Source organism: Triturus cristatus, chromosome 3_2 (assembly GCF_964204655.1).
Source record: "Triturus cristatus chromosome 3_2, aTriCri1.1, whole genome shotgun sequence".
Lineage (NCBI taxonomy): Eukaryota > Metazoa > Chordata > Amphibia > Caudata > Salamandridae > Triturus > Triturus cristatus.
Genome location: NC_140584.1, coordinates 229,471,776 through 229,496,352, shown reverse-complemented (window position 1 = coordinate 229,496,352; position 24,577 = coordinate 229,471,776). Strand labels below are relative to the sequence as shown.

General features: G+C 41.0%; 1 protein-coding gene across 1 annotated transcript in view; it reads left to right on the top strand.

The window, feature by feature from the left end:
* LRP1B (LDL receptor related protein 1B) overlaps positions 1–24,577 on the top strand; it is a 3,634,433-nt gene that overhangs the window by 3,119,141 nt on the left and 490,715 nt on the right. The window contains exons 63-66 of the mRNA XM_085647014.1: positions 3,898–3,991; positions 15,470–15,586; positions 15,679–15,798; positions 24,191–24,310. Of these exons, the coding sequence (XP_085503140.1) occupies positions 3,898–3,991; positions 15,470–15,586; positions 15,679–15,798; positions 24,191–24,310 (451 nt within the window). The remainder of the gene's footprint in view (positions 1–3,897; positions 3,992–15,469; positions 15,587–15,678; positions 15,799–24,190; positions 24,311–24,577) is intronic.

The following is a 24,577-nucleotide window of genomic DNA, read 5'->3' as shown; positions in this document are numbered from 1 at the left end:
TAACTTTTCTACTTCCAGGATCTAGCAGGACCAATCTACTTGGTGTATCCAACCTGTGCTTCATTGTGGTCAGCCTCAAATTGAAACTAGGTCACAGTCTACCTCAAGCATGGAGTACCATTTGAGCCCTAGAACAACTTTGGCCTTCTCTGGCGCCAGGGGTCCCAAAGGAAGTGCCAGGAGTAGCAGGGAGCAAGTTAGAGGTTACAGCTACGACCCCTAACTAGCCTCAAATTATGCCCATACCTAAACCTTTCTTTTTATTACATATAAGTCACTCCTAAGGTAGGCCCTAGACAGCCCAGGGGCAGGGTGCAGGGTGCTTTTAAGTTTTTCATGTCCTGGTAGTGAAATACTCTTAAATTAGTTTTTTATTACTGTAAAGCATATATCTCCCATTAGGTAACATTGGGATTGCCTTAGTCCATTTTATATGTGTAATTTCCAATTGGGAAGAGATGGGACCCCCCACATTTAGTGTCTCTGGACTCACAATTTAAAAACACAACTGATGGTGAAGTTAGTGTTTAAATTGCAGTTCTGAAAATACCACTTTTAGATCATTTTGGCCTTCTGTTTGTCTTTAGAATACGTCTGGGTGGGTGACAGCTGGCTTCCTACATTCCCTCTGGAAAGCCACACATAAAGGAAGAGTGGGTGTGACTGAGTAGACAACTGTATGTTGATGGGTCATTCTGAGCAGGCTGGGAGGCAGAAGCTGACACGTTACACCTGAAAGGTCTGTGTCCTGTCTTCACAAATAGGATTACATAGCCTCCTGAAGTCAGTCTGGAGCCAGGGCAGGAAAGGCAGGTTAATGTGCACTTCAAACCTTCACTTCTTTGAATTCTCCCTAGTTCGAAGGCCCAACTGGGTGTAAGTACTGAACCTCTGACACCACCAAATCAGAACTCTTCTGAACTGAGGACATTCTACCAAGAAGAAGGATTGGTGTGCTGCCAGGAGAGACTGCCACTTTGCTGAACTGGTTTGCTGTGTTGGTCTGCTTCCTGTTGCTCCTTGCCTGGGAGTGAGAAGGACTGAACCTGCATCTCTATATCCCAGAACCAAAGTATCTTCAAGGGCATGTTGGCTAGCCTCCTGTTTCTGACCACGCACCACTGACAGCTTGAGGCATCATCTGAGATTTGAGACATGTATCCAACTTTGCCCAACTTAACGCCAACGCATCATTCTGTGCTGCAGCCCAGAGATTTGATGATGACACATCACCCTGATGTTCAATGTATCTTGGGTCCCGGCGCATCCTCGACTTTGTGTAGCTCGGTACTGATGCATCGCCCCATCTGCGTGATCAACATCAACACATCGCCTCCCGTACTCCACGCCTTGTCCTCAATTTCTAAGCATCTAAGGTACTCTTCAGCAGGCCAAGACTGGTCCCTGTATCTGACTTGTGCTCCATCGATGTTGGCCTGAACTTTTGGATTTGCCCTGCTCAAACGAGACCAGAGAGACTTCGTTGGCACTATTTGTTTCTGAGCACTACCAAACTGTTTATTCTTTAAAAAAGCATATCTTGAAATTCACTTATTGGATTTGTGTTGTTAGGTATTGTTTTACTCAAACAATTTTGGCTAATTTTCTAAACTAGTGTGGAGTCCTTTTGTGATGTTTTCACTGTGTTACTGTGTGTTGTATGCACAAATACTTTAAACATTACCTCTTTGTTAACCTGACTGCTCTGTGTCAAGCTACCAGATGGTGAGCACAGGTTAATTTAGACTGTGTTACTGACTTCCCTTGATTAGGTTTATGGGTCTTGCCTGGAAGGGATGCATACCTTTGCCACTAGAAACTCAATTTATAATGTTCTCTATTTGTATAAATTGTAGTTGAAATTTTACTGTGCTGTACCTTTGACTTTTAACTGTTTTGGTATTTTTAAATGCTCCACATATGTCAATAGCTACCAGGGATTGAGCTCAAGTTCAAATTACTGAATGTTTTGACTAGATCTAACAGGCGAGTGATGTTATTATAGTTGGTGGATTATCATCCACCACAAAAAAGAATTTACTTTCTTACATGGATAAAATGTTAGAATAAATGGCATCATAATTAAAACAAACTTTAATACTTTGGGTATTCGGCTAAAAATACAAAAGAATACTGGGGCATATTATCAAGGATGGTGTTAAAATTATCGCCGCTTTATGGGCTTGATAATATGCCACAGAGAATTCCAATAGAAGCTTAGGTTCACACCAGAACATGGGCTTCTATTGGGATTCTCTGCGGCATATTATCAAGCCCATTATCGCCGCTTTTAGCGGCAGTTTCCTGCTGCTAAAGCAGAGATCATTTTAACGCCGTCCTTGATATTATGCCCCACTGTCTTTTACACAGTTGCCTTGCTGAGTTGCATTGCATGCGATATTGACAAATCCGGGCCTTAGTTTCTCCTAATTTCAGTCCAGGCTTTTGTCCCACTTCCCTGATGCATTATGGTCTTCATAGTTTCCTCTGTATTCAGACCCTTCAGAGATCACATCCTGTTGGTGGTCCCCTATTCACAAGCTTGTTTCCTAGTTCCAAAGTTTATTCTGACAACTGTATATCTGAATTTTGAAGTTATCTCTTTCCTGGCCTACCGATTCGCTGTCTTCTGTCTCCTGGTTCATCTGGATTTCCCTTTTCCAAGTTGCAGTTCAGGCTTCCTTTAATTTGTGGTTCTCTGATTTGTTACACCAAATATATTGCCTTCTCCCTGCACCTGGGCTCCTTGCCTGAGCCTTCAGCTATTTCAGCCATGTGATCGCAGAGTGCAGTGGCTTGCAACTGCCTTGGTTGTTAACTTTTCTTGTGCTCTGTTGCATCTTTGCTGTTGTGATACCTGGTTTGCATGTTGATTTAGTCTCTACCTCTTGTGTCCCTCCCTCCTCGTTTCTGTGATTGTCATTGTTCCTAGCCTTGCCTGTACTGCTCCTGTGTCTCTGTTCACCTTGACAGTCCTGCTTCTGACCTTGATTCCAATACAGCTTTTCCATGACCCCGGTTGCAGATTTGGTGTTCCTAATTCTGTTACCGGTTGTCCTGTCTTGTAGTTATTATGTACTTTTGATTGCCTTAGCTTCCAAGGGTTCCAGTTAGACTCCAAGGCTTGTGCCTTTAGCACAGAGAGCCACACAGAGCTCCTTCTCCATAGGAGCTGCTGGGTGTCTCCCTGAACGCTCTGAGATTAATTTGTTCCTTGCTTTGGTATAAAATCTTTTCACTTCAAAGAGGGATCACTGTCCAAGTGACATACAAACTATCATTTATGATAACTTGTCTAGCGTCTCCCTTGTTTCCCTTTGTTATAGAACTTGTGTTATTTTATAGAACTTGTGTTATTTTATAGTTTCCCTTTACAGACCGCCGATTTTCTAATCAAATACTGACCCTGCCTATTCCAGTCCTCAGCCCCTGTGCTCCCTTGCATCGCAGCCTTCAGGTACTTACTTGCATATGTGTTACCGCTGCACTAGAAATCCCTTCTTCCTACAGAGTACATACCCCCGTTACATTGTTGTCCCAATCTCACCCTGCTTGTTCCCTGACACTGATGGTATTGCATGAAACTCAATGGTTTCATAATCTGCAGTTCATTCTTCTGTGTTGTTTAGTTCCTCTAAATGGAGGTCCTACATAGATCCTCTGAATGGGAAAACTGAAATCTATGACATTCATAATATAAGACACATAATGATTCAAATACGGAATCTAGACATTCTCATCCACTCACTATCCTATTAATAATAAAAATGGATCAATAAAATAATATGCATTTATTATAGTTCAATCATTTAATTTTCAAAAATGTCCTTTTTGTTGCAAGAACATGTTTGTTTAATCTGTCAAAACCTAACGGATTGCAACATTTCCAATTTTCAGTTCCGCTGCAACACAGACAAATGCATTCCGTTCTGGTGGAAATGTGACACAGTTGATGATTGTGGAGATGGATCAGATGAACCTGTTGATTGCCGTAAGGAATCGTTTTTTGTTCTATACTCATAGGTTTTTTCTTTGTTTTAAATGATGAGAAAATTGTTTCAAATTCTAAAAAAACACTGAATTTTTTTCTCTATATGTTTATGCAGTTGTTTTTCTTCTCTGAAATGATGGACGACATTGCTACGAAAGTAAAAAAAAACGCATACATATTATGAAAGTATGGACAGCAAACTTTTTTCTCAAACATGAATTTTGAACATTATATTTCCGCAATAGTTAAACACTTCTGAATACTTCACAGACACATTGATAGAATTTTCGTATCTTCACTGCTATATTATATTGCCTAAAACATTTATACATTGGTTCCTATACATGTGTTTGCCATTAACTAAGTCTACAGAAAAGAGATCTAACAATAATAGTCAGTAAAAAATAAGGTTTTGGCCAGAAAGACAAAGAAAAAGAATATAATCTTGTTCATTTATTTAAAAAATACACTGCTGACAACGATTCCCATATCTGTCTGTCTATCTATCTATCTATCTATCTATCTATCTATCTATCTATCTATCTATCTATCTATCTATCTATCTATCTATCTATCTATCTATCTATCTATCTATCTATCTATCTATCTATCTATCTATCTATCTATCTATCTATCTATCTATCTATCATAAGACCGGCACCCATCAAACTTGGCAGGCCAGCAGAGGCTCAGGTGGTGGAGAACGACATTCCACATTACCACATTTAGATATATCACACAGACCGCTTTGTGGGGATCTCATTATTTATAGTGTATCCTGGGGTGTGGTGGATGCTCTGTAGGCAGTGCTGAACTGATGCCCCTTTCTTTTGAATGCACAGCATATTTATTGGTTTACACAATCAAACTCTCAAAGTTAGACTATCTCTAAAACAAAGAAATGTCAGACCTTAATGCAGAGTATGTTTTTTGTATGTGGAAGCAATTTTTAGTTTTCCTATCCTAGTCTGCCATTTGGTTCATGGCAGGCTGGGTATGGAAATCTAGTCACTCACAGGGCAAGCAGCTCTGTAATCTTCCTGCCAGATGGCTCATTGGCTCTCAGGTCAAGGTTTTATGATTCCGGAATCAAATAAGGCTCTGTTGCCCGAAACCTTGCAGTTCCTTCACCTCTATGGGCCTGATTATGACTTAGGTGTTGCGCACCAGGTCCACCCCGCTGCCGCACCGCCAAAGCTGTGGTCTGACCACCCGCCAGATTAGGAGTTGCCTTCTGTCTGGCAGGCTTTTTTTTGGTCTTCCCACACTGTTGCCTTTAAAAATGGGCACCAGAATGGGAATGCCAAAAATAGTTTCTACACTGTATGGACTGAAGATTCCATGCCGTGCAACGACTGGGGCACATGCACACAGGGGGGCACATGTTGTGGCATGTGGCACGATTTTTGCCACAGAATTGTGGATGGAGCTACAAATTCCTTGCAAAGTTTTTTAAAAAAACAAGTGCACAATCCGAAGCTTGTTTCTCTTTCAGTCACCAGGTGGGCTATGTCCCTGAAACATTAAATATTAAAAAGGGGAGCAGTGCATGTGGCCCCACTCCCTAAGGCCAGTGTGTACCTCAGGGACCGCCACCTCTCCGGAGTTTTGCACTAAAATTATGAAGAGGGGTGCGTGTGGCCCCCTCCGTAGGCCTTTAAAGGCCCAGGGGACCGCCGACCTGCCCGGGTTTTGACCTGCTAATAGGAGGGGGGCCCATATGCCCTCCCTCTTGGCCGCATTAAAAAAAATAGACATTGACTGAAGAATCCAAAGGTTGCATGGACATTTTAGTTTGGAGTTAGCATTAGGAAAACCTTAGAAATTCACTGAAAAAACAAAGGTTAGAGGGACATTATAGTTGGGTTCTGAATTTACATGCACAAAACCATAGAAATTCATCTGTTAGAGTTATTTCAAGCATTTATAACTTGTGACCTAACGTTACTATCACTCACGCCATGCATAGATAATTCCCCCGCATATCACATCATTCATAATATTTTCCATAGCATCATTGAAATTATCACTGCAACATTTGCAATAAAATTATTGATGAGAAAACTGTGCATTCAGCAAATAATACAAAGCACACTTTCAGGGTAAAGACCTAGCTTTCCCACTAATGTGGTGTAATTTACTTTGGAATGAAGCTTTTTTCCAAATCTCCTATGGAAATTGCAAGGTGAATTTGCATTTTTATTTTTTGCCCTTGTTTGATATTTCACCCTAAAACTTCAGGTAACATGCAAAACGGATGACATTTTTGGGGGAAGTTTTTTTGAGGATTTTTAATATAGTGCCCAAGTTACAAGACAAACGTTTTTGTTTCACAAATAACTTTGGCAGTGTTTGATTGATCTACAGAATGGTCCTTCCTGGAAATTTTGTAGGTGATCTGTCAAGAAGGGGCCAATACAAACAGTCAGTCTCAAAACATTGATTTCCAATCTTCATTTCCAGAAGTATTTTTGGAAAGCAGTACAGAAAAATAACTGAGAATTACATCAAATTTGGGAGAAGATTAGTTTACTCAGAAAACATGTTTTTTGTGATTTGGTATAAATCCTTATATCTGTTTTCCCGAAAGTTGTGATTAAAGAGGTGCCTGCGTGGTTATGTTGTGGTCGCCATTACATGACACAAAGACATAATTCAGGAGTTCTGAAAATGAATTAAAAGCTTTTCTAAAAAGGTTTGGTAAGCATGGGTCATGTGGGGTTGGAGCCCCTCTTAATTTGCTGGCTGCAACATGAACAACATGTTGTGAAAGCCATTACACTACTCAGGGTCATGGTCCCCATTCAACGTATTATGGTGAAAGGCTAGTTTTGAGGGCCACAAAAGGAGCACATGTAAAGATTTTAGTCACAACATACATGATTTGTTGATGATACCAGATTCATTTTAGGGATAGTGGTGTTCTCTAAGAGAATTTTTCCCAGTGAAAAATGCCGATCCTATGCTGCGATATATGAACCGTGTTAGAGAGAAAACAATTTTCTCATGCAGGATATGGAAGGTGCGTCAGAAGCTGAAATGAGAGCACATTTTCTAGAGCTTCACACTTTCTTCCTCAGCAATATGAGAAAAAAGTTTGACATTCCGAGTAAAACATCCACTTCTAACAGAATCAGTAGCCTTTCAGCTGAGTCCCTAATATTCCATTGCAGCCTGACATTGTGTCCTAATGAATAACTAGAGCTCTAACATTTTGTATTTATGCCTTCAGTGCAGCACACCTGAAGCCATCCTGATGGATTCAAAGTTGTAAAACATGAAGGGATTTGTTCTGACATGGAAATTATGGTTATTGCCCTAGAAAGCTAAAATTAGATTACATTTTCTATGAGATCTCAAATTTATTTCTCATCCATGTAAGTGAAAAAATCTGATATGCAGACTGAATCATGCACTTTCAATACATGCGTGAGTGAATCATGCACTTTCAATACATGCGTGAGTGAGCAGGTACATGAAGACAGAGAGTGGAGGGCAGAGGGGGAGGCTGGGGCAGCAGGCTGAGGATGCACAATGGACTATGAAGGATGGGGGGCAGTGGTAGGAAAGTGACCAAGGAGGGCAGGTTGGCTCAGGCAGACGCAGCAAACTGGACCACCAAGAAAGGCAAGACAGTATAGGCAGGGGAAGGACAATGGACCGTGAGGGGTGGGGTGGCATGGACAGCAAACTGAGCACAGAGGGCAGGTAAGCATGTAGCATGGGCAGCACAATGGACCAGTGTAGACAGGCAGGAGGGGGCTGGGACAAACACAGATATAATGTAGTGCAGGTGAGAGGAGGTGGGACAGCAAGCTGGCCACAGGGATGAGGCAAGAGAGGTCAGAGGCATGCAGTTGGATAATAGAGGACAGACAGGAGTGGAGCTGGGGTAGGTTGACCCTTCTGGATAGGTCATAAAGGGCAAGAGCAGCAAGCTAAACTTGGATGGTAGGAAGAAGGTGGCAGGGGCATGCAGACATAGAACAGGGATTTGGCATAGAGGTGGGCAGGGGTAGCAAACTAACCAAAGAAAGCATGCTGGTCTGGGAAAGCCAGCCACAGGGTTAGGCTAGCCCACATTCCCTGCTGTACATGGCCAAAGATATTCACAATGTTGGTGTTGGCTGAACATGACAAAAAACCTCACAAAATCACTGAAATAACAAAACTTAAAGAAATGCTATAGTTTGGTTTGATAATGTAATCCTTTTTATAAAAGAATTTGAAAAACTGAAATTGCTGGAAAAAAACAAACATTAAAGTGATGTCATTGATACGGATTAAAGTGGGTTAAAAACTAGCAATTATAAGTCAATTAAACGCTGAAATTCATCTGCTTAAATTCAGTGTAATAAATATAATTTGTGCCCCACCATGCACTGCTTATCACCTCAAATAATTACATCGCTCATGATATGTTCAATTACATAATTGATGACCTCACTGATGACATCATACAAGTCGCTGCTACGACAAGCTCACAAACAAAATGCAGATTTAGAATGGAGGTTTTTAACATCCATTCAATGTGCTTTGCATTTAAAATGTTATTGACCATAATGAACATTTTTGCATAAAACACTTTTTAAATATTAGCGCATTATGCCCAGAGTAACACATTTCTTAAATCTTTTACAGATATATCTGCAGTCCTCAAAGAACAATCAATACTAGAGGGAGAATTTTCAGTGCTCCAACTCTTTCTAAAGACTTCTGAAATCTTTTAATAAATGATGTAATATAAAAATTACATAACAAGTAGCATGTATTTATGGTTATAGCACGAGGAGATCAGTTTTACTTACAATGTTTAGTGTTAAATATTGGTGCATGTAATGATCATTGCATTTTATCATTAATTGTACCATTTGGGAAGGTCTGTCCCGTGATTATGAAAGGCTTACAGAATGGAATTAAAAGGTGTAAATTACTAGTAGTTCATAAGTAGCATGTAATATTGTCCATATTCAAGAAACATGTGTATAGGGGAAGGATATATTATTATAGGCAAGAACTGGAACAGTAGGCATCTGTAAACTAAATAGGGATAAGTCATTGTGATGCAGTAATATTTGTATCCAAAGAATATTAACAACATTAGTGGGCTGAAGGAAAGTGTAGCTGAGTTTCAAGTTCAAAAATATCGTACAAATGATACCTCAGATTTTATAATATGAATTGATCTATAATACAGTGTGCATATGGGTCCCGCTATTCAAATATATATGCCCAACCATAGTCATAAAATACACTGTAGAGCTATGTATCATAAAAGAACAAAGCAAACACTAAACAATGTACACACTCATTTTATAACATCATAACACAATTCTATACATTTCAACTTACAAAGAAGTGACATAAAATTCAAAAAGATTAAAAATGCGGATCGTTATCAAATTGTTCTAAAGTCAGTGGCGGATTCCTCGCTAAAGAAGAGGAGCATTGCCCCATTGAAAAAAAGGGAAAATAAGTGATAATAACTATTGTTATTATCATTTTTTTTCACATATGTGTCAGTGGCTCTCGGGGGAAGGGCTGGCGGAATAGGGAGAGGAGTGGTTTTTACTCCTGAAGTGCACAGGACTGCTATGGCCAGCCTTCTCAGACCACCCAAAGCAGTCCTACGCACTTTGCTTTTCCCCCCACCAGGCTGCATTACACAGCCTGGTGAGGAAAATGCCATACCTCCCAGTCCACGTCCGAGCGCCGATCCACTGTGCTCAGACCAACCACAAAGCTGCATTGCAGCGTTGTGATTGGTTATAGGGAGGATGGGAGGGCAGGCACTTCCTTCTGCTGGATGGGAGTACAGGAGGATGTTGGAGGGATGGAGGACGAAGGAGAGGTGGTGGCCATTTCAGGTAAGTGAGGTTTTTTTTTTTTGGTTTTTTTTTATTCTCCTCCCCATCACCCGGGTATGGTAGTAGCCCCTACTGTCTACAGGCACTTTCACAGCAAACTGACCATGCCAGTGTCCCAACACAGAAAAATAGACACATTCAATGTTTCCTAGAACCATTCTCTGATAAATCTTATTGCGGATTCTTTTAAATTCATGTAGCTAACTAATCACAGAAGACCAACCCAGACTCCCGAGATAACTTGGAGTATTTTCTATTATTTAATGTCCTGCTCCACACAACCTTATGCTTGAATACTGCAAATAATCTTCTAGAAAGTCTGTTGTGTGCTCATAGTGGATTTTCTCTAGCCTAAAAAATATACAATTTAACTTACTGCATGGTGCATAGCTGACTGATGCGCCAGCTCTGGGGCCTGGTGCAACAATCTTTTTTGCGCCACCTCCTCCATGACCTTCTCCTCAGATTCACTCACTACCACTCTGCAATAGGGCCCCTCATCTCTCCATAGCCCCTTGCGCACATACATTTCCTTAAAGTGCTGGTAAACACTGGCTTTACTAATCCGCTCAGCTATCCACTTTAAATACAGATCTGTTATTTGCAGCAGGTATATTAACTCTCTTTGCTACTTTATGGAGAGTCAAAATTGCCACTAGACAAAACTCCAATCTCTCTTTCTAGCAATAACATTAGTCACAAGAGTTATCATGACATTTTTATTGCTGCCTGAAATCTGGACACAAGGATTTCTGCATCAGCTGCCTTTAAATTGTAAGCAATTGCTCAACACAGTACCCCTACCAGAGTTCAGCGCTCCCCCTCCAGGTCAGCGCCCAGTGTGGCCGAACCAGTCTCACAGCCCTAAAGCCGGCCCTCTACAATGGTGTCTCTTTTGAAGACAGGATTGTTTTTGTGCAGGAAGGGGCCGCTTCCTGCACAAAAACTGTCCTACATGAAAAAGGAAAAAACGAGGAGAAATAAATATATTTCTCCTCATTGCACCTCACCTCCGGAGGCCTACAGATTTGATACTTCCCCAGGTTTACATCACTTTGTAAATCTGGAAATGCGTCAAATGGAATACCTCCCAGGTGTAGGGTAAGGCGAATCAGCAATTTACACTGCGTGGCCTTACTCTTGATTTGAGGCCACCCAAAGCCACGCTGGGTGACTTTGTGAGAGCACTGCATCATGCATGTACAACTTTACATAGGGCAAAAGTGGTGCCGGGCTCTCATATATAAGCCCTTTTGTTTACAAAAATATATCATGATAATTTAGTTTTAAGGAAAGTTGATAAAGTACATTTATTTCTCAAAAATGTAAATCAGCTGAGGAAAATGCTTTCTGTGCAATGTAGTCATTCATAAGGCAAAGAAAGTATTTCTAGCTTCATTTAAAAGTGATTAGCCTCTAACATAACGATGGTACTAATAGGGGCATGTCTAGCATCCCAACATGGCAGTTGCAGTCTAGCGTGGCTCCTAGACTTGCACTGCCTCCTCCCAACATCTAACTGCTATTTGTCCAAGACCCTGCTTACCTTGCCTCCCTGCAGATAGAGCAGGGAACGGGCCATCCATTGGTGACCCCCACACCCGATTGAGTGTGGGACACTGACAATAACAGCCAGCTGTCACCGGGGCCACTGAACTGGGCTGATGGTGCATGCTGCCAAAAGAAGCCATGACACCTGGATAGGCTGCCTACACCAAAAATCAGAAGTCCTGAAAACAGTGAGCCTGACTGGAGGTGATTCAGCAAGAGGAGGTGCTGGAGACTTGATTGTAGAAGGAGTGGCATTGGTGGTGGGCCCTGGCCTTGAGACCGGCCTATGAGGGGAACATTGTCAGCTCCTTGAAACCGACATACACCCACACAAGATAGGCCTAGCATTGCAAGCCTTTAACTCTGATAAGTAGATGAGCCCAGAAAGTTAGAACTCCACATACTAGAAGTGGTTGAAAGCTAAATGAGCAGGCCACCTCCCAGAGGACTAATGACTAGCCACGATAGTGGTGGTCCATAAGGTAGGGATACCCACAGACAAATGCTGATTTTACTGGCCGATCTCCCTCCTTAATGTAGAGATACAACTCTAAGCCAAGCTACTCGTTGATCACCTCTGTTAGGTGATAACCTACCTTGTACATCCGATAAATCTGAATTCATGCCAAACAGGGGGTAGTGGCTTACTCTCTGATGACTATGCGGGGTTCTTGCGGGGTCCAGGGATAAGACAGTGTCCACAGTGGTGCTGTCCATGGATACCTCCATGGCTTTTGACACCTTAGAGTGGAACTGTTTGTTTGCGGTGCACAAAAGAATGGGATTTGGACTTAATTTCATAGCCTGGCCGTGTCTCTTGTATAGTGTACCCATGACATAAGTTAAAGTGAATGGGACAAATTCCTGTTGTTTTGTTGAGTGCAGGGGAATGAGGCAGGGATGCCCACTTTCCTGATAATCTTTGCCTTGTTGTTGGAGCCCCTGGTGGCTTGGGCCGGGCAGGACTCGTTGATATGGGGTATACACTGGGGGTAGTCTAGGGAAGAGTGTATTTCTCTATACACAGAAGACATCCTATTTTATTTTACTGATCCCCATGACGATCTACAGGCTGACCCAGATTGTCTGGATTTTTGGGTAACATTCAGTATACACTATCAACTGGGACACGTCCATCATGCTTCTGGTAACAGGTCCTGCACCTACCCTGCCCAAAGACACCCTGATGCCCATGGCCAGTAAGGGCTTTAAATATCTGGGGATTTATGTGACACCTCTTCCACACGAAAAACCTGACCCCTATACTTGGTCGCATTGCTTCAGATGTACAACATTGGCAAATATTCCTTCTCTCCCTGCAGGGCAGGGCCACAATGTTCAAGATAATGACAGTGCCCAGGATGCTATATGTGCTCCAAAACATCCTTTACCGTGTACCTGAGGAATTTACCCAAAAGAAAGAGTCTGTACTCTGCCTTTTCTTCTGGGATATTGGCCCACCCTTTATAACCCTTCGCAAACTCAAGTGTGGTGTGTATGATGGGGAATCGTCCTGCCAGATACCACTGGGCCACACAACTGGTCGTGGCTATTGATTGAGTATTTGCTGCTTGGGATTAGCCTGCATATAGACAAGACGAGAGAGGCTATCCTGAGGATGGATGGGTGACCAAAGGGTGCTTTAGAATTCGGTCACCTCTTATTTACTCCTACCTCACAAACTGACAGTGGCACAAACCTGGAGCGCGCCGACCTACATTATGGTCCAGTGATGTCCTGGAATAGGTGGGGAAGCTACGAGAATTCACAAAATGGAACCTCATTGTTATATCCACTCTGGGCGACGTATGGAAGGGCAATTTCATACTCAGCCTGACCGAAAGGCAAGCACAATATGAACTAGCACCCACAAAGTCCTTTAAATACATTGAACTGCGCCATGCACTACTGACAAACATTCCCTGTCTTATTCTGGTTGAGGACTCCTCTACTCTTGAGGACGGCATCCTCACAGAGTCGCTACCTAAAGGGATCATCGCACTCATTTACAAGAAACTAATTAAGAACTCGCCAGGCACCCTCACTAGCTTGAGGACCAAATGGGAAACCGAGGTGGGAGATTTTGTAGATTACAAATGGGAAGAAGCTATGGGGTCCTTCAGAGAGGTTGCTATTAAATCAGGGTTTAACCTCATTCAGCTATGTATACTACACAATCCTACTATTCCTGCACCACCATACATTCCATGGGCCGAAGCCCCACTGATCTTTTTCTCTGAGGATGTGGGTAGCAGGGCACATTACTTCATATGCTCTGGTCCTGCCATGTGTATCGTTGGGATTGCAGGGACTGATGAAGGATGTCCTGGGAGTCGGAATCCCTGACTTGCCCAAAAAATGCCACCTGCACGTGTGGGGTAATGATCCTCCACCCAGGTACAATAAGCTCTGGCTATCATTAGGTTTATCCATGACTAAAAGAAACATAGCACTCATGTGAGGTGTGCAATGTACACCAGCAATAGCATATTGGGAACACTACATGAACTGGTGCATGCTTCCAAAACAAGCGATATACCTGGGTAGAGGTTGACCAACCAAATGAGAAATAGTTTGGTCTCCATGGCGATCATTTCGCGGGATAGGGAGTCACCCCTAAGGGGACTTAGAACCACGTATGTATGTGATCAATAAGTTTGTCAATGATTTGTTCCTGATTAACCAATGCTTTCTACTTTGCATAAGCCATGCACTGCTCAAATGATGTAAGGCCTCTTCGTGGTCCGGTGATTATGCTGCAATGTCTTTTTGTATTTTATTGCCTTATAAAATTCAATAAACAGATTTTTTTTTTTTAAACACGGTACTCATTTTTAAAACCACAGCTATAATCTTAATTAAGAACCAATAAGGGAAAGAAAATACGTTAATTCTCTAGAGTCCAACCACACTTATCTCTTTGCAAAGATACCCAGAATACTGTTAGTTATGTTCTAGAAGCCGTATACAAAGGGGAACTTTGCCATTTAGATGGAACAAACGAACTCGTAGATACAAAAAAGGATTACTTTTTTAAAACATATTGCGCTTGTGTTAAGTTTGCATTAGTTAAAAAACATTAATTTGTTATGCTAATTGTCAAGGGAGAACAATGTCCAGTGATGCTAGATGTGGTAAGAAAGCCATATTAATAATGAGTGATTTAAGCAGATGATTGCCATTTATTTACACTTAAAAAAATAAAGTAATCTTCAAAGAGATGGGTGCGATGATGTTTATTATTGCCCATGAGACAAATCAACTGCACGAAACAACTTCACTTCATTTTATTTGACCAGATTGAGGTTTGAGTACTATCCAATTCCTTTGTGCCTTTCTGATCCAGGGCACCTAGTTCAAAGGTCTGCCCAACTGTGCATGTGATAATTGTTCTCCACATTTTATGCTTTTCTGTCCTTTGTATACAGTACCTCGGAAGAGGTTTTTAATAGTAGTTTTAAAACAGGCTAATATTAGACAACACATAAACGCCCTGATCTATTTACAGAAATTAGGCTCCCCAGAGGTATCCTATCAGGTTTTAGACTTTGCTAGTATTGTATGATGCATGCATTTCATTAGGAGCCTTGAAATTAACTGTTTGCTGAGATTGCACATTTTGTATAAGTTTTACATTGTTTTATGCTGATTGTACTTCTTTGCTTTTGAACTGATTTTGTATGATGTCTTTTTATGGTCTTATTTTGGCCGGAATAAAAGTATAGTGACAAACTAACTGCACTTTAGGATATGTATTCCTATCTAATGTTAGTTGACACATTTTTCACATAAAGGTGCATTACATGGTCCTCGAAAACCTGTTTGTGGTTCAAGGTTCATGTGCTTTTGTGATTATGGATAGTCTTACATTTTTAGGGGCATATTTACAAGCCCCTTGGGCCACTTTTGCGTCACTTTTCCCATGTTAAAAGTGACGCAAAAGTGGCGCAAGGGGCTTGTATATCTGCCCCTTAGTTTTTAAGCTAAAATATCAATTGTGAATCCAAAAGGTCATTATTCATGTAATAATCAACTATGAAATGTGTCTATTCTCTTTCAGCTGAGTTTAAATGCCAGCCTGGGCGTTTCCAGTGTGGAAGTGGACTGTGTGCTCTCCCGGCATTTATCTGCGATGGAGAGAATGATTGCGGGGATAATTCAGATGAACTGAACTGTGGTAAGTGGCCAGGGTTGTGTGTAAAATTAAGTGAATAATAATTCATATAAGTGGGAATTAGATCATGCTAACTGGTTATCCTTGTTTTTCAGACACACATATCTGCCTAACAGGTCAGTTCAAGTGCACCAATAAACAGAAGTGTATTCCAATAAATCTGAGATGCAATGGACAGGATGACTGTGGCGATGAAGAGGATGAAACTGATTGTCGTAAGTTTTTGAGAGATATCTTTTTTAGACATTTATGAGCGAGAATTTATACTTGAACTTTATGAGCAGGAAAAAAAAGGTATATAAATATATGTATACTTCAAAGATTCCAACCTCACATGCAAGCAAGACACCAACACTCCCGTATGCATTTGACCTTATAGAGATGCAGGTGTAATATTTTATTTACTGACCTTGTAGAGTGTGAAAGACCATTGAGTACGTGATAACACCCCTCCCATACCCATACAATGGTAATAAATAGCATATTACTCTCTTTCCAATATGTATGCTATGTCATTTTTCATAATTCTTTCTTTTATAAAAAGGTAATTAACAAAAACCAGGATGAATACATTTGTGCAGTAAGATGACTGCATTGAAGAGGTCTCCAGACTATTAAAAATAAGCTATTTCCAAAATGCCATTTCCATTTGAAAAGTAATTGTGAAATGCAATGTGTACAACCGTAACCTGTGTGCTTCTAATGTCGGTTATCACTTGGTAATGGAGTGGAATTCGACCTTTGCACTCTAGTATTCAATATGTGAATGTGTGTTTTATTATTGGGCCACATTTTCTTTCACTGCTGACTGTGTGTATCTGTATTTGTATGTGTGTATGTGTGTGTGTGTGTGTGTGTGTCTGTGAATGAATGATTGAATGAATAAAATGCAACTTTTAAAGTGCAGTTGCTGCTTCTTGGGAATCATCCTGGTGCTAAAAGAACATAAAAGTAAGAACAGAATTTACAATTCCGAAACAAAAATTTATTCAAATGAGCCTTAAACTGGCTTTCACTGGGAGTAGTTCAGAGGTGCAGAGGAAAAGAGTTCCGAGGGTGTTATTTATAAGGCTTGCAACACTTTTGAACCACTATTGCATCAATTTTGTGACGCACCATCAGCGTAAAAAATGCGACATGGTCCGCACTATTTACAAAACGACGCGTCTAGGCAGATGCGTTACTTTGTAAAGCGCTGCGCTACATTATAGCTACATTAGGAATAATGTATGCAAGGTGGGCGTTTGCCTGCAAAAAGCCTCGTAGAAGTGGCGCAGTGAAATCTATCAGATTTCACTGGGCTACTTTTAGGACGTCACTTGTCAAAATATCACGCATGCCTCACAGCAGGCGTAAGACTGATACAGGCCCTTTCACATGGGGCTTGCCCCATGTGAAAGGACATATTGTTGGAGTTGCGTCTGTTTTCAGACACTCCCCACAATGCACCACTTTTATGCCCACAGATCCATGAGAAATACTGACCGATCTGTAACTCCTTGCGACATGGAGCGCATCCATCGTGTCACAAGGAGGGCGCAGTGAAAACAGTTGCATCGCTGTTTTCACTCAGTGATGCAACAGTTTTCATAAAGGAGGCCCAGTTTTCCCTGCGCCCTCCTTGTGTGTCACATGGAGGGCACATATTTATTGTACGGCGCTCCATGTCGCAAGGAGTTACAGATACGTCTGTATTTCAGACATATGTGTAAGCGCAGTGATGACGCATTGCTGAAGTGTGTCGCAAAAGTGACACAACTCCAGTAATGGCTCATTACACATGGGCAAGTCCCATGTTAAATTTGCCTGTGCCAGTCTAATGCCTGCTGTGAGGCAGGCATAAGATTTTGACGCAGTGTCATCCTAAAAGAGGCGCTGTGAAATATGATAGATTTCATTGCACCACGTCTACAAGGCTTTTTGTGGGGGAATAACCACCCTGCATACATTATACCTGATGCAGGTATAATGTAGCTCAGAGCTTTACAAAGTGACGCATCTGCCTAGATGTGTCACTTTGTAAATAAGGAGCAACATGGTGCATTATTTACGCTTCCGGTGCGTCACAAAAAGTGACCCAACGGCTGCGCAAAAGTGATGCAAGGCCTCATAAAGGCCCTTGGTGCTATAAAGAAAAAAGATTTACCTCCTGAGTTTGCTTTCCATACTTTAGTAGTACTTTGCAGAACGCAATGTCCTTACAGGGGAGTATTTTATTAACCTGTTCTGAATATATACAGTGGGCGATTCTTGTGGAAAACTCTAGAGGTAATCAAAAGTGTTTTTAATCTAATTCTAAACTTGATTGGAAGCCAGTGCAATTGCTGTGAACCGAACCTGATAGATTACCTTGTTGGAATGTTTAACACAAGCAGAACAGCAGAATTTTGAACTTGATGAAGTCGTTTAATCAGTTTTTGAGATACACCCAGATAGAGAACATTGGAATAGTCTAATCTGGAAGAAATCAATGCATGAACATTCCATTTCAAAGTGGCCAGAGGGAGGTATTTAAAAAATATCTGCTGCCTCTGCCAGGATCAAGTATCCTGCTGCGGGACTGCAAACGGCATGAATATGCTTCAGTGCCAATGCCAGCACTGCTAAGCACAATTATGAACTGCATATCCACCGCCCTTTTCACAGCGGGGACCCGCCATGAAAATGGTGGCAGACTTGCTGGTAAGGGGTCTCTAACAGGGCCTCCCACCAAATCAGGGCCTATGGATGTGTGCGGTTCCCCCCTTGGACTGCACCATCGTTCCTGCAGGGTGTGGCATGCATGACCTGGTGCATGCCACAATGTGCAGAAACATGCTGCAGGCACTCTTGCGGTCCCTCTGCCACACTCATAATGTGGCGGGCGGACCCCCCAGGGATGTGGCGGCTGGACCGCCACCGCAATTACGGCGATGGGACCGCCGTACTCGTAATAAGGCCCATAGTGTCAATTACATCATATGTTGTTAAGAGATGGTAGGGTTTACATTTTAATTTAGATATTGTGGTCCCAGTAAAAACTATACCTATCCAGCAGAGAGTTATGCTTTGTTCATTGAAAACATTATTGTTTTGGGAAGTCTAATGCAAAGCAGCAGGTTGGAGGTGTATAAGTTTTTTTGTGTATATTTGTATTTCTTGTCTGCTGGTGTTATAATGTTGCTATTTATTTCAAATTTTTACAGACAGGATAACTATAATTGTATTATTTTGTTGTGCAATGTTGCCATAATATCAAACTTAATAAGCTAATGGTAATAAATGTACTCCAGCTCAGACATGGAGTAAGTCCAGCACCACACATGGCCTATCACTGCACAATCCTCTCAAGGAAAGTAATGGTGGTAAGGACTTAAAAAAGAAAAACCTAAGAAATAAAGTAAAAATACTTTAATTTATTTTGATTTCATGAAAATGTATACATTTAATGTAATGCTAAAGAAAATATATATAAATGAAGATCTACATTTTAAAAATATTTTAGTTATTTTTCAAATTTTAAAAGCAATGTGCCTTCATTTTAAAAATAAAGTGAATTAATATATTCCTTAACGAATAAATAGTAACATTGTACTCTATGTGTTTTTTAAAATCAATCTATACAAATGTTAATTTCATTTAATATATTTAAATGAATTAAATATTTAATTCAAATGTAGCATTTTCAAACTTCTGTACTACATTTAAAATCAAGAAATAGATTAATTTATATAACGTAAAAATATTTGTTTTCATTTTTTAAAGTTACATTTATTTTTTACTATTTCCTCCTACTTTATAATAGAGAGATTTCCATAGAGAGATTTCCAACACGGTGTCTGCTCCCTGACTGTGTTTTAAAAGTTACAAGTAGTAACTTTGCATTCATAAATTAGGCTTCATGCCCTGAATTTGGGGAGTGAGAACAAGTTAATCTATTCTTTGGGCCTTATTAGGATGCCCATTGGGCAAGCATCTGACAGACATTGTATCGCGACAATGCACGGCAGTCAGAAACATAGCCTTTACCATTGTGGCTGGTGCTGCAGCACAAGCTGCAATGGCAAAGGGTATGGTTCTAAACATCTATGCACCGTATGCCAAGCATCATGTGGTGACTGGCACACGGTGCATAGATGTTTAGGTGGCACCACATGTGCTCCCCAGGGCACTCAATGGAGGCCTGGGGGGACAAGGCACTGCTAGGGGCACCCAAAGTCACTTTCCGACAGCCTTTCCATGTCGGAAAGGCAGACATGCAAAGACTGTGGGAGAGGGTCATCCTATTTCCTACAGCGGTGCCTCTGCAGGCACTTCCTCTATTGTAGGGATTAGGCCTCTGACTGATGCCCCTTGTCATAAGGGGCAGTCGGTCCCTCTGACAAAATCGCCCCGACTGCGGACATCGTAATCTGGCGGTCGGATACCTTGGATGTTGGACAGACCACCACCAACAGCCTGTCAGTGTCGGTCCATCCGACATCCTAATAAGGTCCTTTGTAGTAACCATACACTTTGAAATGGTAACTAGACAAAGGCAGTAATTTTACTAAAGTGTAAAAGTTAATTTACACGTGTAGATTCACACATGTGTAAATTTACCTTTTCTGAATAATATTCTGTAATCGGAGTTCTCAGAATGTATGTTGAATATACTCAACTAAATGAATAAAAATATATTTTTTACCATGGTAATAATTATAGAACATGTTGATGGACAGACTGTGCCTTATTATCAACTTAGTGTTTTGCGCTCAGACATGTCAGAATGTATAAAATATGTTAAAATAAATTAAAAAAATATATTTTTCAAAAAGAATGATGTATATCAAGTAGTTATCAAAGAATCCTGTGCATTGCAATGGATTGAAAACTGTTAGGTTGGCATCAAAACCGAAACACCTTCCATAACACTGAACAATTAAATATTGATTCTTGCCCTAAAGATATTCTTTATTGCAAGGCAAGATGTTTGATTTTAGATAAATCTGGATCAGATTTCTCAACCTGTAATAAAGAATCTTTTTAAAAAATCAATGAATGAACGTGCTTTATTTATCATTGAGCTATTTTGGGGAGCAGAATATCTCATATTATTTGCAAGAGATAATAGAGAATCTGTATGTTGATAAATGCTTGAAAAAGCATTTGCAACTTGCTACTAACTTAGTATTGGAACAACTAAGGTTGGATTGGGTTTAACATCGTGGTCTGTGCCAGCACAAATAAGGACTAAGTAAGGGATCAAGGCACATTTTTCTAAATGCAGAAGTCCATAACATTTATTTTGGAGTTAGTTGTCGTGGGTTAGTAAATAATACACCAAAGGTGAAACACTACCTATGTAATCAAACCATAATGCAATGTTTTTTTTTGCATAGAGGATTTTTACCTAGGAAATTGTCTCTTTAATCAACGGATCTGGTTTACTCCCTTTAGAAGATATATGAGATATTATACTCCAATATGAGAGTCTCAAGTTTATGATCGGAGTGAATCCTTGATCGATAATTCCTGGGTTCATGAGTCTTTTTTAGAAAATATGTTAAATCTACCAAGACCAGAAGTCAAATCAACGATGCTAAATCAGGTGGCAAGAGCCAAAGACCCAATGTTAATTTACTGTCTTTTAAGTGGGTATAAAGGATTACCACATCCAACTTAGGGCCTGATTACGATGCTGTCGGAAAAGGCTCTGACTGTTAGTCGGAACCTTTCTGACTGCATCGTAATCTGTCGGTCGGATTCCTTTCCGACCACCTCATTACGGTGGAGGTAGTTGGAAAGGAATCCAATTGGTCAATCTAACTGGATTCCAATTGGCTCGGAGAGCCTGTCCGCCAGTCGGAATCCTGTCAGTAATTCCAAGGGCAGCTCTTTCTGCCCTTGGGATTACGATTTCGGATTTCAACAGCCTTTCTATGCCGACCTTTTTGACATAGAAAGACTGTTAGAATTTGACTTTGTGAGCCACAGCAGGGCCCCCATGGGTGCACAGCCTCTGGTTGGAAGCCGAGGAGGCACCCCTGTTGATCTCTGCACTTTGAGGTGCCTGTCTTGGGGTGGAGGGATGAATTGCACCTCCTATTTTACAATGGGAGCATGCATTCCGGGCGGAATATATGCTCACATTGTAAAGTATAGGCATGCGACCGAACAGAGTTTGGTCGCATCCTAATCAGTCGGTTGAGACCACCAACCGGGTGTCGATCAGTCCCTTGACCGAGACGATGTTGGGCAGAGGAAACTCTGCCCAACATCATAATGAGGCCCTTAGTTGTTCTCTTGAGCCAAATATGAATTATTGTTCCATTAACAAAATGCCTGATTTCATTTTGTTTAGGTTATCTGAGAAGTCTTTAAGACAAGCACAGCTTGCCAGGTCATCCATTACTTGTTGGAGCTAAACCAGTTTGGCATTACGTAACAGCAGTTTATGAACATAAAATGTAGCTGTGATTAACTGTATTTCCTACCTTGTGAGTAGTGCCCTCTTAGCTTATCCTGCCTCAAGAAATCTTTGATGTTCTTTTATAAGACAATGGGTTAGCTCTGCCTCTTTACTAAGCACGGTTTATTGGTGTTTACAGCTTACTAGCATCCAGTTAATTCACGGTCACCTACTTTGGGTCTTCCACTATCTAATGTGCTCACTATATGGATGAAGTACTTCAGAGCATGCTACGTGAGGAATTTTCCATAGCCTGGTTTGGTTCAGTTTATCAAGTGCAGATGAGAAGATGCAAGTCACTACAAAGGGGCCGATACCAATGCGATTAGGAAGGCATCCTCACTGCATTTTCTCTGTCTGAATCGGATCGGGAACGTGTCTTTCTGACCGAATCAGAATGTTTTCTGACCGCCCCAGTACAATGCGAGTTAGGCGTTAGGAATATCCCAATCAAAACCCGACTGCATTCGGAATGACCGAGCCTTATGGAGCAGACTTGTACGTCTCTATGGGCCGCATTACAGAACAACTGATTACGATGCTGGATTCTGACAGCCTTTCCTAATCGTGCCGTCTGACAAGAATCAGTAGTCAGAATCAGACTTTGAGAGCCCATAGCAGGTCCCCCTGCACCCAGAGCCTTCCCAATCGAGCCCGTGGAAGTACCAATGGGTTCCCCCTTACCAGCCATGCTCAGTGTGGCAGGCCCCAGGTAGAGCCTGCCACAGAGTGCCCTATTTTCCCCAGCCACCCTTTTCTTCAATGGGAGCCTATTCATTCAGTCGGAACATAGACTCCCATTGAAGTCAATGGAAGTCCGACCGAATCGTATCTGGAAGCATACGGATGCATTGTACTCGGTCGGTCAGACTCTTCTGATTCGAGTTGGTCAGAAATCATTCCCAAACCGGTTCGGTCGTAATGATTTTTAAACCGCATCGGAATCGGGCCCTAAGTGTTACAGCACCATATTGGCCTGCCTTACTAGTTTGTTCTTTGGCAGGATCTCCACTTTTACTCATCCCATTAGGTGGATAGTATTATTATTGAAAAACCCTTCGAAGAAGGGCACAGCATCTCTTGATGGACAGCCCAGCCTACTTTCTGCTGGAATGGTTCTAATATTGCTTCTGTCCAAATAGCCACATTAACTCTACCTGTAAAATTACAAAAAAAACAATAAGTGGGGTAAGGGAAGGCAACAAGTGAAGTTATTTTTGAATTCCACCACTGATATTTCGCCAGGGCCCAGTATCCTAACATTCTTACATGTTCACCCAGATCCCCAGTCCATACTGAATACAATACAAGCCACTTCAAAGTTCCTATTAAAGTGCTTTAATTCATGCCAACTAAGAACCTGATGGGTTTCAACCCTGCTGGGTCTTGTTGTATTATTCACATGATGTCACCCAGCAGTGTCGAAAGACATCAGGTTTTTCGGTTGGCATGTTCCAAAGTCCTTAATTGAAACTCTGGAGTGGCTCATGTTCTATCCAGCATGGACTGTGGATCTGGTTGAACATTAAAAGCAGGCCATGGGAATCCAGCTTCCTGACCTTTCGGTGATATTATATTATATTATATTATATTATATTATATTATATTATATTATATTACATTATATTATATTATATTATATTATCAGACTTTTTCAGGCTCTATTTATTAAAATCTGTCAATATATGTTGTATATTTGTTGGAATGCTACCTCTAGCAATTAATGACATTTCAAAACGTGGTATAGTACAATAAGATTTTCTCAGACAATTACCTGAGATAAAAGTCATAACCTAAATGTCAAGTGCTAAAAATATCGCACATTGAACTTCATAACAGAAAATCTACACTCAAAGTAACAATGTTTTTGTAAAACATATTTAGGAAGAAATGTATCATCTCAGGAAATGGGTTTGTTTAAAATATTCTGACATACAACCCCAAAATAATTTTTGAGTGGAACCAATGTCAAACATGGATATAACCAGGGAACTGCATTATTATCTGTCAGTTGAAAAACCAAAGATGTGTGTACATTTAACCAACTGAACTTCATGAAAGACTTTTGCTTCGGGTGAATACAATTATTTGAATCACAGCGGATATGTCAGTTTAAATGATTAAGATCTGAGTGAGTATCAATTGAATTTATATTACTCTATTCTTTCTTGTTACAGCTGAAAACAGCTGCTCTCCTGACCATTTCCAATGCAAAACAACAAAGCACTGCATATCTAAATTGTGGGTTTGTGATGAGGATCCAGATTGTGCAGATGGTTCAGATGAAGAAAATTGTGGTGAGTATTACAACACAGCAGATGTCATTTAGGTGATAATTGAAAATAATTATAAAATGGATGGAATTCCTGTGTCAAAAGAGTGATTTGTTGCGGAAAAGCAAGAAACAAATTTGCACTGATGGACTGGATGTCTTTTGCCTGCATGTCAGGACATTGTTTCCTCTCTTACTGTCTGTCAGGCCATATGGTGGATGGGATGACTTCAAAAAGTTTCCTCCCAGTGAGCAAGGAGATGTGCCCCCACTGGCAAATCAACAGTTCATT